Below are 14002 nucleotides of genomic sequence, written 5' to 3' on the forward strand. Positions count from 1 at the left end.
TTAGGAGTTAAATGGTGGGAAAGGATACCAAATAGTAGAATTAGAGAAATAACGGGAGTGCAGCCGATTGATGAATATGTTAGATTCTCACGATGGAAGTGGCTAGGACATGTGTATAGGAGACAGGGAATAGTACGAGGTACACCAGGGTGGGTGGCACCTGGTAGGAGAGGTAGAGGAAGGCCAAAAGAGACGTGGGTGAGGACAATGAGACGGGAAGCTGGAGATGAGTGTTGGGGAGATCTTGAGGAGTTAGCACAAGATAGGATGTGGTGGTGTGAGTTCATCGAGGCCCTATGCATCCCCGAGGGTGCCACAGGAAATGATTGATTATGATATATATATATATATATATATATATATATATATATATATATATATATATATATATATATATATATATACGCTCCGTGGTAACCATATAACCAAATTATACGTTCTCCCTAAGTGTCAACAAGTCGGTTGGTGGAGGGTTAGTGCCCCTTCCCATATAAACAAATAACTCAAAGTCAAATGGCCTCCCCTTACGGGATTATGGCGTCTGACAATATATATATATATATATATATATATATATATATATATATATATATATATATATATATATATAGCTGGTGTAACTCAGGGATCAGTTTTGGCGCCAACCCTCTTTCTCATGCATATGAATGACCTCCTATCTGTCACACACAACCCAATACATTCTTATGCTGATGACTCGACCCTTCATAGTTCTTTCACATTTAGTACTTCCTTTACACAATTTGATATTATAAATTCCCAAATAAACAGCAATTTCTCTGAACCAGGACCTTTCTAAAATTAATCAATGGGGACAAAAAAATCTGGTCTCTTTTAATGCTCAGAAAACTAAATACATTATTTTCTCCAATAGAAAGAATCCCTCAGATTCTCACATAATTTTAAATGATGTCAGTATTCCCATATCCACTACAATTGATATCCTAGGTGTTACTCTAAACCCCAACCTAAGCTGGACATCTTATGTTAAATCTCTTGCTAAAAATGCTTCTAAAAAACTGGGACTTATGTACAGAGATCACGAGTTCTTCACTGACGAGCAGATGGCCACAATATACAAAAACCATGTGCGTTCTCAGATCGAATACTGTTCACTGTGGAGTGGATGTGGAGCGGTTGCATTGAGGCAGTTGGACAAAATTCAAAATAAAGCCACTAGATTAATCAATAATCCTGCCATAACGCAGGACCTTCCTCCGTTATTAGTATGTAGAGATGTGGCTTCTTTAGCACTATTTTATCGATATTTTTTCTGTAAGTGCTCTAACGAACTGGCTTCAATTGTGCCTCCCCTTCACATTTTCTCTCGAAATACTCGGGCAGCTGGGAGCACCCATGAACTCACACTCTCTCCCCCACAATGCAGAACCACTGCTTATCAAAATATTCATTTATCCCCAGAACTACTAGTCTCTGGAATTCACTTCCTGGGAGTTGCTTCCCACATACGTTTAATCCTCTCAATTTTAAATCCAATTGTTATAAGTATTTTATAAACGGAGGATGACTTTAGGCACATGTACTTATTTTTTCCTTTGTTTTTCCTTCCTCCATTCATTAATATATATATATATATATATATATATATATATATAGATATAGATATATATATATATATATATAGTGATATTATATATACAGCTATCCCTCCACTATCCGATCTGACAGAATCAAAGACGTGTCCAAAAAGTGGTCCCGCCCGCAAAGTGGGCCCCTGCCTGCTGGACTGGTACTTAAGGACCATAACTCAGCCTAACTTTGAAAGCCACCTAAATAACTCCCTACCGGACATGCATAGCACCTATTTAAACCTATTTATGACCATATTGAACCAATAATGGACATAATGCATGAAATAAATTAAAAGGAACCAGTGAATGAGGAATTAGAACTAGTTATGGAAAATATTTAGCAATGTACAGGGGACTTACAGCATGCTGCCTTTTCTAAGGTTTGACAGTGGTGAATATGCTCTTGAAGCATGTACAGTAAGCCAGTGTTGTGCTGCACTTAATTGTTTGCACTGTGAGTTATAAATCTTTAACACTGCACATTCTGCTCTTAACTGCACCACTCTAGATTCAACTGCCAGTTTCAACTGCCAGTTTGCACTCCACAGTTAATTCTTTGCACTCTAAATTCTCATTTCTTAACACTGCACAACATTGTGAATTCCCATATGGTCTAGTGGCGAGGTATTGCAGTTTATTCACTGTTTATTCACAAAAACGAGCACATGCAACATCCATTGCGATGAGCATCTACTCATGATGGCAGTTAGGCAGTAACTGGTGAGGGGGGAGGAAGGAAGGGGTGAAGGGTCCTTGTGTAAACACCAGTGGCCTGTTCGGCGGCGTGCGTCAATTTCAATTTACAGGTGGCAAAAAATCATATATATATTATATTATATACTTTCTAGTGAATACATGACTCTGACTCACTTCTCTGGCATGCTGGACGGTGTCACTGCTGATCCCAGGCTGAAGAATATAAAGCCATCCTTCCCAGCACCCTTTACCCAATCTTCCAAGTCCTGAAAAGACAGAAAAACTTTCAGAAACATAGTGTTACGTCCCCGTCCCGCACTGCCAGAGGCTCCATAAGCAGTAGTTCAGTAAAGGAAGGACATCGCCCAGTGAGTTGTTCTTCCTATGGTCAGCCTTTCGGTGTAGAACAAGATCCGCTCAGGTGGGGTAATGAAACACTAGCTTCTGAAGTTCACTGTCTTTATTTTCCAAATAATTACATTTAATGCTTGCCAACTACATTTCACTGTTTTCACAAGTACCAGAGCTATTCAGTCTTCACTAACTGCAATTACACTTCATGCTTGCCAACTTCACTTCACTGTTTTCACAAGTACCAGAGCTATAAAATCTTCACTGCACTGAACTGACACTGAACTGCATTCAAACTGAACTGAAAACTGGCTGAAACTGCTCTAGTTTCTTCCCCATCCTTATATAGCCTTGCATTACTCTCGAAGTTTCTAGTTTGCTGTAGCACCTACAGTTACAAAAAAATGAGATCGAAAATATCCAGGAGTTTTGTTACTCTGCATAAGAGGATATTCACAGAAGAAATATGTGCAGCATGTGATGTTCTGTGTGGGATGAAGAGAAGACGGAAGGGGGTGCAAGGAACAGCGTGGTGGAATGAAGAGGTGAGACAGGCTGTGGCACAAAAGAAGAAAACATACAATGAATGGATGAGTAATAGGGGCGTGGAAGAAGTTGAGAGGCGGAAGGAAGAGTTATATGTAGAAAGGAAGAGAGAGGTGAAAAGATTAGTAAGAGAGAGTAAGAAGAGAGTAGATGAGGAATTTGGAAGGAATTTGAGTGTAAAGTGGAGGGACTGTAAGAAAATGTTCTAGAAAGAGGTGAAGAGAGTAAGACAGGGTGGAATTGAAGTTAGAAGGGGAGTGAAAGATAAAAATGGTAGATTACTAGTGGAGAAGGGAGAAAAAGTGAGCAGATGGAGAGAACAGTTTAAGGAATTGTTGAACATAGAGGATGGAAGTAATGCGAGTGTAAGTGGCTGTGGAATGGCTGGGAGAAGGAGGGAGGTGAGAAGACAGGAAGAAATCAGTAGGACAGAAGTTGTGGAAGCAATGAAGAAAGTCAAATTGGGGAAAGCCCCAGAAATTGATGAAGTATGTGGTGAAATGCTGAAGCATGGGGGAGAGATAGTAGTAAAATGGATGTGGAAGATGTGCAGGTTGGCCTGGGAGGAAGGTACAGTCCCAGAGGGTTGGAAGTCAGGTATAATTATTCCCTTGTACAAAGGAAAAGGGGAAAAAGAAGTGTGTGGTAATCATAGGGGCATATGTCTTCTTAGTACAACAGGAAAAGTGTATGGTAGGATACTCATTGACAGAGTTAGAGAAATAACAGAGAAATTAGTTGGAGAAGAACAGGGAGGCTTTAGGAAGGGAAGAGGTTGTGTAGATCAGATATTCATTCTTAGATCTTTAGTAGAAAAGTTTCTAGAGAAGGGAAAGAAGTTGTAAGCGGCTTTCATGGATTTGGAGAAAGCATATGACAGGGTTGATAGACAAGGATTGTGGAAAGTATTAAGAATACATGGAGTAGATGGGAAGTTGTTGAATCCTGTGGAGAGTACAGTATGTATGATGGTGCTAAGGCTGCAGTGCGTGTGGATGGTGAACTGAATGAATTCTTCTCTTTGAAGGTTGGGTTGAAACAGCGATGTGTCATGTCTCCATGGTTGTTCAATCTGTACATGGATGGAGTAATAAAAGAGGTACAAGGTAGGGTAGTGGATGTTGGAGTGGCCCTGGTGAGAGACGGTAGTGCTTGGAAACTTCCTGTACTGTTGTTGCAGATGATATTGTGTTGCTAAGTGAAGACGAAGGGGAGCTACAAGGCTTGGTGGATGATTTTCGGAGAGTGTGTAAGAAACAGAATCTAAAGGTGAATGTAGGGAAGAGTAAAGTGATGGTCTTTGAGAGAGGTGAAGTCAGTAAATGTACAGTGAGGTTGGACGGTGAGGAATTGGAAAATGTGAGTACGTTTAAGTACTTGGGTAGTGTTATGAGTAAGGATGGAGGTTTGGAGGGTGAAGTGCTTGAAAGGGTACAGCAGGGAAGAAAGATTGCTGGTTCCTTGAAAGCAGTGATAAGAAACAGGGAAGTGAGCATGGAACTGAGAAAGTTACATGACAGTATTGTGATACCAACTCTAACGTATGGAAATGAAGCTTGGTCGTTGTTGGAAGGACACAAGTCAAGGGTGAGAGCAGTGGAAATGAGTAATTTAAGAGGAACCTGTGGAGTCACATGGAGAGACAGGCTGTCAAATGAGGATATAAAGGAACATTGTGGTGTGGATGTGGATATGATAGGATGCATTAGGAGGAATACACCGAGGTGGTTTGGCCATGTGAAGAGGATGGAGGGTGAAAGACTGACGAGGAGAGTTTATGTGAGTGAGGTGGAGGGGGGAGAGGGAGGGGGAGGCCGAGGATGAGATGGAGGGATTGGGTGGAGAGGTATATGAGAAAGGGGGGTGTGAGTTGGGAGCAGGGCAGTGAAATGGCGGGGGACAGGGCGACGTGGAGGCGATTTGTTTGTGGCCACCCCGAAAGGGATTGAGGCGTGTGACAATAGAAATAGATTATTTAGCATATAAACTGAGATTTTAAAAAAATAATTTAACAAACCATCACATGAAAAAAAAAAAGAGAGAAAACGAGCAGAAAAATTAATGTACAACTTACAAAATAACTACGCTTACAAACAGCATGCTAACTGGTAACTCTGACATGAAACCGAACTACGAGAATCATCGAGAATACTCCAGCACTACCTATGAACAAATCCCGCTTCTCAACACTACCCCCTCCCTAATCCTTTTGTCGTCCCGAAAAAACTACACATTGTATACAAACATAATCTTTAATCCAAACTAAACATCTAATTATACACAAAATAATCCTTCAACTTATCAGGTCTTCTCCTATACAGCTTCTGATGATGTTCCTACTCCTCCACACAGTCCACTCCTCCTGGTATATGTTGGCCCTCTTCCTGATTCAATTCCTTTCTCAGGAAACTGTCACTATCTTCTTGTACATCAACTCTTTGGTCCTCCTCAACATCCTTGGCTGGGGGTGAGCACGATTCCTCATAGACGTCCCAGTTGTACTGTCCTGGCCCATGGTACTGCTGTCTTAAAAAGACTTTGTAGTTACTTGTAGAGAAGTTATATATATTAGACTTGTGGACGAGCGGTTGTTATACTTGAGTTGTTTGTACGTTGATAATCTTGGTTCCCATTTGTCGTGCAATGACAAAGGATAGATAAAGAATAGTATGGGACTATTTTTATTTGTCTTGATAATGTTAACAGTCTCTTACACACGAGTGAAGTTAAGTAGAGTCCCGCTAGCTACCCCCTGTCTTGCTCTCTCTCTCTCTCTCTCTCTCTCTCTCTCTCTCTCTCTCTCTCCCAAGTTGCTAAGCCTTCCTCCCTACACCCTGCCGATTCTATGGCCTCTCTTCTTCTGAGCTCTCTTTCCTAAATTCTGGTGAAACAGGAGTCGTGTCACGTGTGTTCACTGTGGTTGGAAAGTTCTAGAAGCCTGTGTGTGAGTATGTGTGTATGTGTGTGTATGGTCAACTAGGCTTTGTTCTCCTGCTGTATCGCTGACAAACTAACTGCATCATCTCCTGACTGGCTACTTCCTAATCTGTCGTCAGGTATTCCTCAGTGTAACTTGCATGATCATTTCCCATTCCCAGGCTCGCATAGAGCTGTCTATCTGTCCATTTATCTATCTAGTATGATTTGTAAATATAATATGGAGTCCTAACATATGCTCGGTACACGCCACTGGAGGTCCTCCTACAGCAATCATCATTGACATATGCTAATCTATTAGTATATAATATTGATTATAATATTGTATACATATAATATTCATAGTAAATAGCAATTATCCAGTAATATTACATTTTAAACAAGTTGTATACATATTTGAATAAATGCAATGGCTGTTGTATAACATTTTGTAAGATGTGTATGTATAACAGACATACGCATATAATTGTGCAATGGTAATACTGCTAGGTTACACATTACATATTGAGTTATCCCTTTAGTAATGTCTAATATTTCACCTAACTTGTATGATGATACTGGTAATACAGAATTGTGGTATAGTTGTATGACTTATAACATTGTAGTAGCATTGTGGTAATACATAATTGTAACATTTTATGAATTGTTACAAAATATTGTGGTAATGCATAATTGTGTTGGCCTTATAATTGTAGTTACATTTTGTTAATGCAACTGTTACATAAGTGTCTTGGCCTTATAATTGTAAAGTTACATAAAAGTTACATCTTGTTAATGCAACTGTTACATAATTGGCAAAGTGTAACATAGTGCAATCGTTTGTCGTTACATAATTGTTACATATCGTTTGCAGTTACATAATTGTAGTTAAAGTTACATAAAAGTTACATCTTGTTAATGCAACTGTTACATAAATCGTACATATTGTTTGTAGTTACATAATTGTAGCAAGTGTAACATAATGCAATCGTTTGTCGTTACATAATTGTTACATATCGTTTGTAGTTACATAATTGTAGCAAGTGTAACATAATGCAATCGTTTGTCGTTATAGAATTATAATATGGAGTTACATAATTGTTACATATCGTTTGCAGTTACATAATTGTAGCAAGTGCAACATAATGCAATCGTTTGTCGTTACATAATTGTAATAATTGCAGTCCTGACATATGAATCCGGTCATGCTGCGGTCGATGATAGTGATGATGTGCCATGCCACTTGCTTGTGGAGACAACAATTTGCTTTTTTGTTTGTAGTTTATGTGGTATTTTGGCATATGTAGTAACACTTACACTTATTTTCATTTGTTTGTTATGTGATCTTACTTTATTTCTCTCTTTTTTCTTTCTTACTTTTTTTTTTTTTTTTTTGTATGTATTAATTTTCTATAGTTTGTTTTTCTTCGCTCGTGTACGCTTTTTCTATGTTGTTCATGGTTGCATAATTACTGGGTAATTTCCTTGGGATACTTTTTTAAAGTTTAGTTTATATTGCACAGGTATTACTGAAAATGATATTATATAGCCCCATATTTTGTTATTTTATATAAAAAATATTTACACTTTATACAGTATTAACTATATACACTGACTTGTTGTTCACTTGTACCTATCGTGGCCAATATATGTGTCAGCACTGTGTGGAAATCATTGTCTTCACGATTGTGTTGAAGATGTTCGCTCTTGCTAACGTCATTTGTGTTGGCCATTTTTTTTCTGGTTTTCCTTATAATTTAATTTATCTGTTTCCACTAGGTAGCTTTAATTAATAAATGTTTAATACAGTTCTCTTAATCGCTCACTGAGTAACTGTGATGGTATATTTTCTTTATTACTTTATAGATGTAATAATGTATAGCTGTATGTATGAAACACGTATTTTATGTAGGTATAAATGGTAACACTCGTTGGTAGTAAATAAATGTTATAATAAATGAATGAATATATACAGTGTAGAATATTTATTGTTGGTGATTATTTAGTGTTTGAGTTATGCAGATAACTGAAGTAAGTATGTGTATTTAAGCTGTAACTATACAGCACGTTTTATATGTTTGTGCAGAAGCTTATTGTCTATCACTGTGTATTGTATAAATGAAGTAACTATGTAACTCACTAATTTTTACCGTGGTGAGAATGGTGTTAGTGATGGTGCAGGTGGTGGGTTGACTGACGTGGCGTCTTTTCAGCAAGCACGCATGATGACGTCGACTTCTCACACTGGTAGCTGTGGTGAGTGAATGAGTAGCGATGAGTAACTTGAGTGAAGACGAGTGAGTAAGATGAGTTGTGAATATGGACTTGGTATTTGCTTCGTCGTCTTGACCTCTTCACTCCTGGGTCAGCGGTGGAGGTTGGGTGGATGTAGCAGAGAGAGGAGGGTGAGGTCTGGTAGTTGTGAGTTATGAGTCGTGTCTCATTCTTCGTTTGTTTGTGTTGTTTTTCTTTGTCGATGTTTTCTCGGTCCTTTTCTCTTGTAATTTACTTGTTGTGGGATGAAGACTGCAGCTACTTGTAGGTGCGTGTAGAAGATTATACAGACGACTCGTAGAGTTGTTACTTGTAGTTGATTGTAGATGGTTGTAGTTCGTTGGTTGTGAGAGGTATTTTTTTGTTTTCAATCTTGATATTTTGTAGGAATTCACTGTTGATTCGTAGACGAAGTTCGTATACGTTCGCTGCTACCAAATATTATAAAATGACTTTGTAGTTACTTGTAGAGAAGTTATATATATTAGACTTGTGGACGAGCGGTTGTTATACTTGAGTAGCTTTGTAAGTAGATAATCTTCTTTCCCATTTGTCATGCAATGACAGGAGAGGTAAAGAATAGTATGGGACTATTTTTATTTGTCTTGGAAATATTAACAAGTCTCTCACACAGAGCGAAGTATAAAGTAGAGTCCCGCTAGCTATCTCCCTGTCTCACTCTCTCTCTCTCTCTCCCAAGTTGCTAAGCCTTCCTCCCTACACCCTGCCGATTCTATGGCCTGTCTTCTTCTGAGCTCTCTTTCCTAAATTCTGGTGAAACAGGAGTCGTGTCACGTGTGTTCACTGTGGTTGGAAAGTTCTAGAAGCCTGTGTGTGAGTATGTGTGTATGTGTGTGTATGGTCAACTAGGTTTTGTTCTCCTGCTGTATCGCTGACAAACTAACTGCATCATCTCCTGACTGGCTACTTCCTAATCTGTCGTCAGCTTTTCCTCAGTGTAACTTGCAAGATCATTTCCCATTCCCAGGCTCGCATAGAGCTGTCTATCTGTCTATTTATCTATCTATCTAGTATGATTTGTAAATATAATATGGAGTCCTAACATTGCCACTGACGATTCATATGTATCACCTTTGGAAGAGTTTTCCTGCCTCCCCGAATCCAGTATGTTACGTCTGGTAGGTGGTCATACACAGAGTAAGGCCCGTCCTACGTGCTCTGCAGCTTCAGTGATGGTCCCTTCATCCGCTGAGGATTGTATAACCAAAATGTGTCACCATCCTTGAAGCTCACCTCACTTGCCTTGGAATCATATTTGTGTTTCATCACTTCTGAAAACTTAAGGGCTCCTCACGCTTCATGACATACCTCATCCAGCCTTTCCTGAAGATGCTTTGCATAGCTGGAAGTATCGGTAGGCAGCTCCTCACCAGGTGGTCTTCCCATTAACAAGTCAACAGGTAAGCATAACTCGTGGCCCAATACCAATTTTGCAGGGATGTTGGCAGTAGACTCATGGGGTGCAGACCGATAATATCTGGTCCCATTCCATTTGTCCCTTTACACAGTACTTGGCCAGTTCTTCTCCCAAGGCCCAGTTGAATTTCTCAATCGTCTCGTCTGATTGTGGCCTTAGTGGGGTCGTCCTGTTCTTCTTGATCCCTAGTAAACTGCAGCACGCACGGAACACAGCAGACTGAACGTTTCTACCTTTTTCTGAATGTAGCTCTTGTGGCCTCACAAAAGTCTGCTCTGAGGCTGAATCAATCACCAGGGAACACTTCTTTTTGTCTATTCTTCCGTCTACCCGCACACTCATGATTGCAGTTCTCTTGCATTTTCTCAGTGGTGGGGCTACTTGGGAAAAACTGGCTGGCAGTTGCCCCTTAACAACAGCCTCCACGAGTTTTCCACTTCTTTCTGGTCCATTGCAGCCTTCTTCTTATTCCCATTTTATTGCTTTGGACACTCTAAAGTGTCCCACCTCACTACATGTCTAACATCCTTTTGTTACAAATGTAGATTTCCTTGCAGTGCTGTTCTTGCTCCTTCCATTTGTAACAATTGTCCTTCTTGTGTCCCAGCTGCCCACAGAACCAGCAATCTCCTCCGGTCTTCTTCTGTTCCCTCTTCCACTAGTAACAGTCCTCTTTCCTATGTCCTGGTTTTTCACAGTACCAGCAACTTCTTCCAGTTTTCCGCTTCATGAAACTGCTCCTTTTTTGCCTTGAATCCCGCAATACGACCTGCCTGATAAGTGGACGTACCGGACGTGATGTAGGATTCAAATTCTAGAGCCCTGGCTAGCATGTTTCTGGGTTGTGCCTGCTTCAATTGCACTTTCAACTCCACATTGTCAAGAGCATTGATGAACTGGTTCCTGAGAAGAATAGCCAATAGGTTAAGTGCTGCTCCAGGGGATACCCTGTGTGCCATACTCTCCAGGTCATGAGCAAGCTGCTAAAGGGATTCACTTTGAGCCCATACACAGGTCTGGAATCTTGCCCTGTAAACTTCATTCTCGTACATGGTCCCATATCTGCACTCCAGCACTTCAACTAAGGACTGATACTTGTTCCTATCCTCCACTAGCATTTGGCCAAGAATCTCCATTGCAGCACCTTTGTTGCCTGTAGCAAGCTGCACTGCCTTCTGCCTATCATTCCAACCATTCTGATCTGCAAGCAACTCTAACTGCACTCGATAAGCTTTCCAAGATACTTTGCCATTTAATTCCGAAGGTTTCATTTTAACTGGACCCCCATTATAGCCATGCACTTCACTGGTTTGTCATCATAATTAATTCCAGGGCTTAACACTTCTGCATTCTGGTTATTCAACCCTGTAATTCTACTTTTGGATGCTTGGGATCCATCAAGATTCACGACACACTGCTCATTCATTTCATATACTCACCGTACACTAACCTGAGGCTCAGCAGTACAAGCCTCAATTTTTTCACTTATTATCTTCACATAATTGACAAGATGCTCACTGGTTAACTACATACTGTCTGCACTACGCCACTATTCCCTCACTAATCTTATGCTAGTTGTCTACAGCTGTCTGCACTCCATCATATTATTGCTTACCTTATACTTATGCTGCCATATTTCAGTGTATACTTCCCCCTTCAACTGTTGGTGGTCTTTCTTCATATCCCCCATGTAATCATGTAGGTGTCCTTGCATCCTCAGTTGTAACTCTCTCTGTTGCTCCTGTAATGCCTCTTCAAGCTGTTCATATTGGTCTTTCTGTTTTTCACTTTATGCCTCTAGCCGTTCACTCTGTGTTTGCAATTGTTCTTTGATTTCGTTCCTGAGCTCTTTCCGTTTTTCACTTTGGGCCTGTAATTGTTCTTTGAGTTCTTTCTGTTCGTTCTATGCTTGTAATAGGTTCATGATTGCTGCCAAACATGCCTCCTCCTGCCTAGCTTGGCCTCTTGTATGTACACCTTCTACCTCCGTGTGGAAGGTTTGACTCACTGCAGCACTTTTCTAATGATCCATACTCCTAACCCTACTGTTACATCCCATTCCCACTCTGCCACAGGATTCAACTGCAGTAGTTTGGTATGGGACAGACATTGCCCAGTGAGTTGTTCTTCCATGGTTAGCCTTTCGGTGTACAACAACATGATTGCCTCAGGTGTGGTAAATAAACACTGGCTTCTTAACCCTCTCATGCATGAGTGGTTTGAGTTGTTAGATTGTTTAACAACCTGTAAAGCGCACCATGACATGAATCGAGTAAAATACATACATACATATATATATATATATATATATATATATATATATATATATATATGACACACATTGGCGGGAAACTTGTGTCCTCCTTTGACACGATGTGCATCATGGTGCGTTGTACAGGATGGTATTTAATGACTCGATTGGAGTCCATGCATGAAAGGGTTAAGTTCACTGTCTTTATTTCCCAAATAATTACACTTAACCCCTAAGGTACGCAATTCTCCAGCCTCGACTGCCCGCCAGGAAGCAAAAATAGGCCTATTTTTTGACTTTCTCAAAGGTTAAAAGTTTTATGTCTGATTTATAGAGCTTCAAGTTACACACCTGAAAACTTATACCTCAACGTCCTAGACCCAATAGTTACCGAGCTATGGCCCGTCAAAGTTGATAATAGTTACCTGTCACAGCCCCGGCGAGAAAGAAAATACGCCACTTGCACCTGTTCTCTTCACAAAATTACATACAAAAATCACCAAAGTCAATTTATTTTGGTGCGTATTGATGTTATAAACCATTGCAATGTGCTTAGAAAAAAATAAAATGATGACAAACCCCCCCAAATAAATATGATAAATAGTAAAAATTATCCTCCCCTCCTCTCCTCTCGCCTAACTTCCCCTCACCTTCCCCTCCCAGCCAACCTGTCAAATCTAGCTAGGAAAAATGGTCATGAATCCCCTAATAAAAATAAGATAAATAGTAAAAATTATTCTCCCCTCCTCTCCCCTCCCCATACCTCCAGTCCCCTCCCTCCCTTTCCCTTCCCTCCCCTCCTCTTTCCTCCCTTCCCTTTTCTCCCCTCGCCTAATCTCCCCTCCCCTCTTTCCCCTCCCTCCTCCCCTCTCCTCCAAGCTGTCAAATCTAGCTAGTTTTCGTTTCGTTTCTTTTTGTTTTGAAGGGTCCAACATGTTTGGATGCGTCGGCATAAAATAAAATTTCTTTTTCGAGTGGGTTTCGAATAAAGACAGCTAAAATAACTGTGGTGTGCATATCTGTATGCAAAGACGAATAAATTACAGGTAATGATTCAAGAACGCCATTAAACGTAAAAAATACGCAATATTCGAGGCAGGGGAAGTAAAGATACTGTGTGCTAGGGGGTGGGGGTGAGGGTAGGGGGTTGGTGTGGGGGGTTGAGGGTGGTGGTGGGAGGTGGTAAGGCCAGGAGGGGGAGTATAGGGATGGAGGGATGGGAGGAGACCACCACAAGACACAAAGGAAGGGCCCCAGTGGAGTACAGGAACATGGAGGGAGAGTAGGGGGGAGATACCCTCCTCAGTCATGGGGGGATCCAAATGGGAGGGGGGGGATGCATGAGGAGGGGGGGGGGAGTGGTGGTGGTAAGGGCAGTGGGAGGTAGGGTAGCAACAAGGTAGTGAGGTAGAGGAACGTGGCGAGAGGGAAGTGGGGGATACACCCCCCAACGCCTGGGTACGGGCCTGGGTTCCCCCTCCAGTGTGTCCAACCTTTAGTTCTGATTGGTCAGAAGCCATCTGCATCACAGTTGGGGTGGAGCCAGCTGCCGCCAGTTTTTTGTGGATGTTGCACGATCGGTGTTGCTCGTCCTTTTAAGAAATTGCGCACAAAGTCCGATCGATGAGATTAGTACTTTAGGGGTTAATGCTTGTCAACTACACTTCACTGTTTTCACAAGGACTGGAACTTTACACTCTTCACTCACTGCAATTACATTTAAAGCTTGCCAACTTCATTTCGCTGTTTTCACAAGTACCAATCCTAAACAATCTTTACTGCACTGAACTGACACTGAACTACATTTAAACTGAACTGAAAATTGAATGAATCTGCTCTAGTCATTTCCCCATCTTTATATAGCTTCGCATTTCTTTCATAGCTTCTATTGTGCTCTAGCACCTACATTTTCCAATTCAG

At 40.8% G+C, this 14002-nt stretch overlaps 1 protein-coding gene across 1 annotated transcript in view; it reads right to left on the reverse strand.

Moving 5' to 3' along the window:
• The window catches only part of LOC145401608 (UDP-glycosyltransferase UGT5-like), a 263991-nt gene that overhangs the window by 35402 nt on the left and 214587 nt on the right, over positions 1 to 14002 (reverse strand). The window contains exon 7 of the mRNA XM_080273801.1: positions 2481 to 2572. Coding sequence (XP_080129927.1) covers positions 2481 to 2572 — 92 coding nt within the window. The remainder of the gene's footprint in view (positions 1 to 2480; positions 2573 to 14002) is intronic.

The sequence above is a fragment of the Coenobita brevimanus genome, chromosome 56 (genome assembly GCF_032717465.1).
Source record: "Coenobita brevimanus isolate Jiangsu-jjx chromosome 56, ASM3271746v2, whole genome shotgun sequence".
NCBI classification, from domain to species: Eukaryota; Metazoa; Arthropoda; class Malacostraca; order Decapoda; family Coenobitidae; genus Coenobita; species Coenobita brevimanus.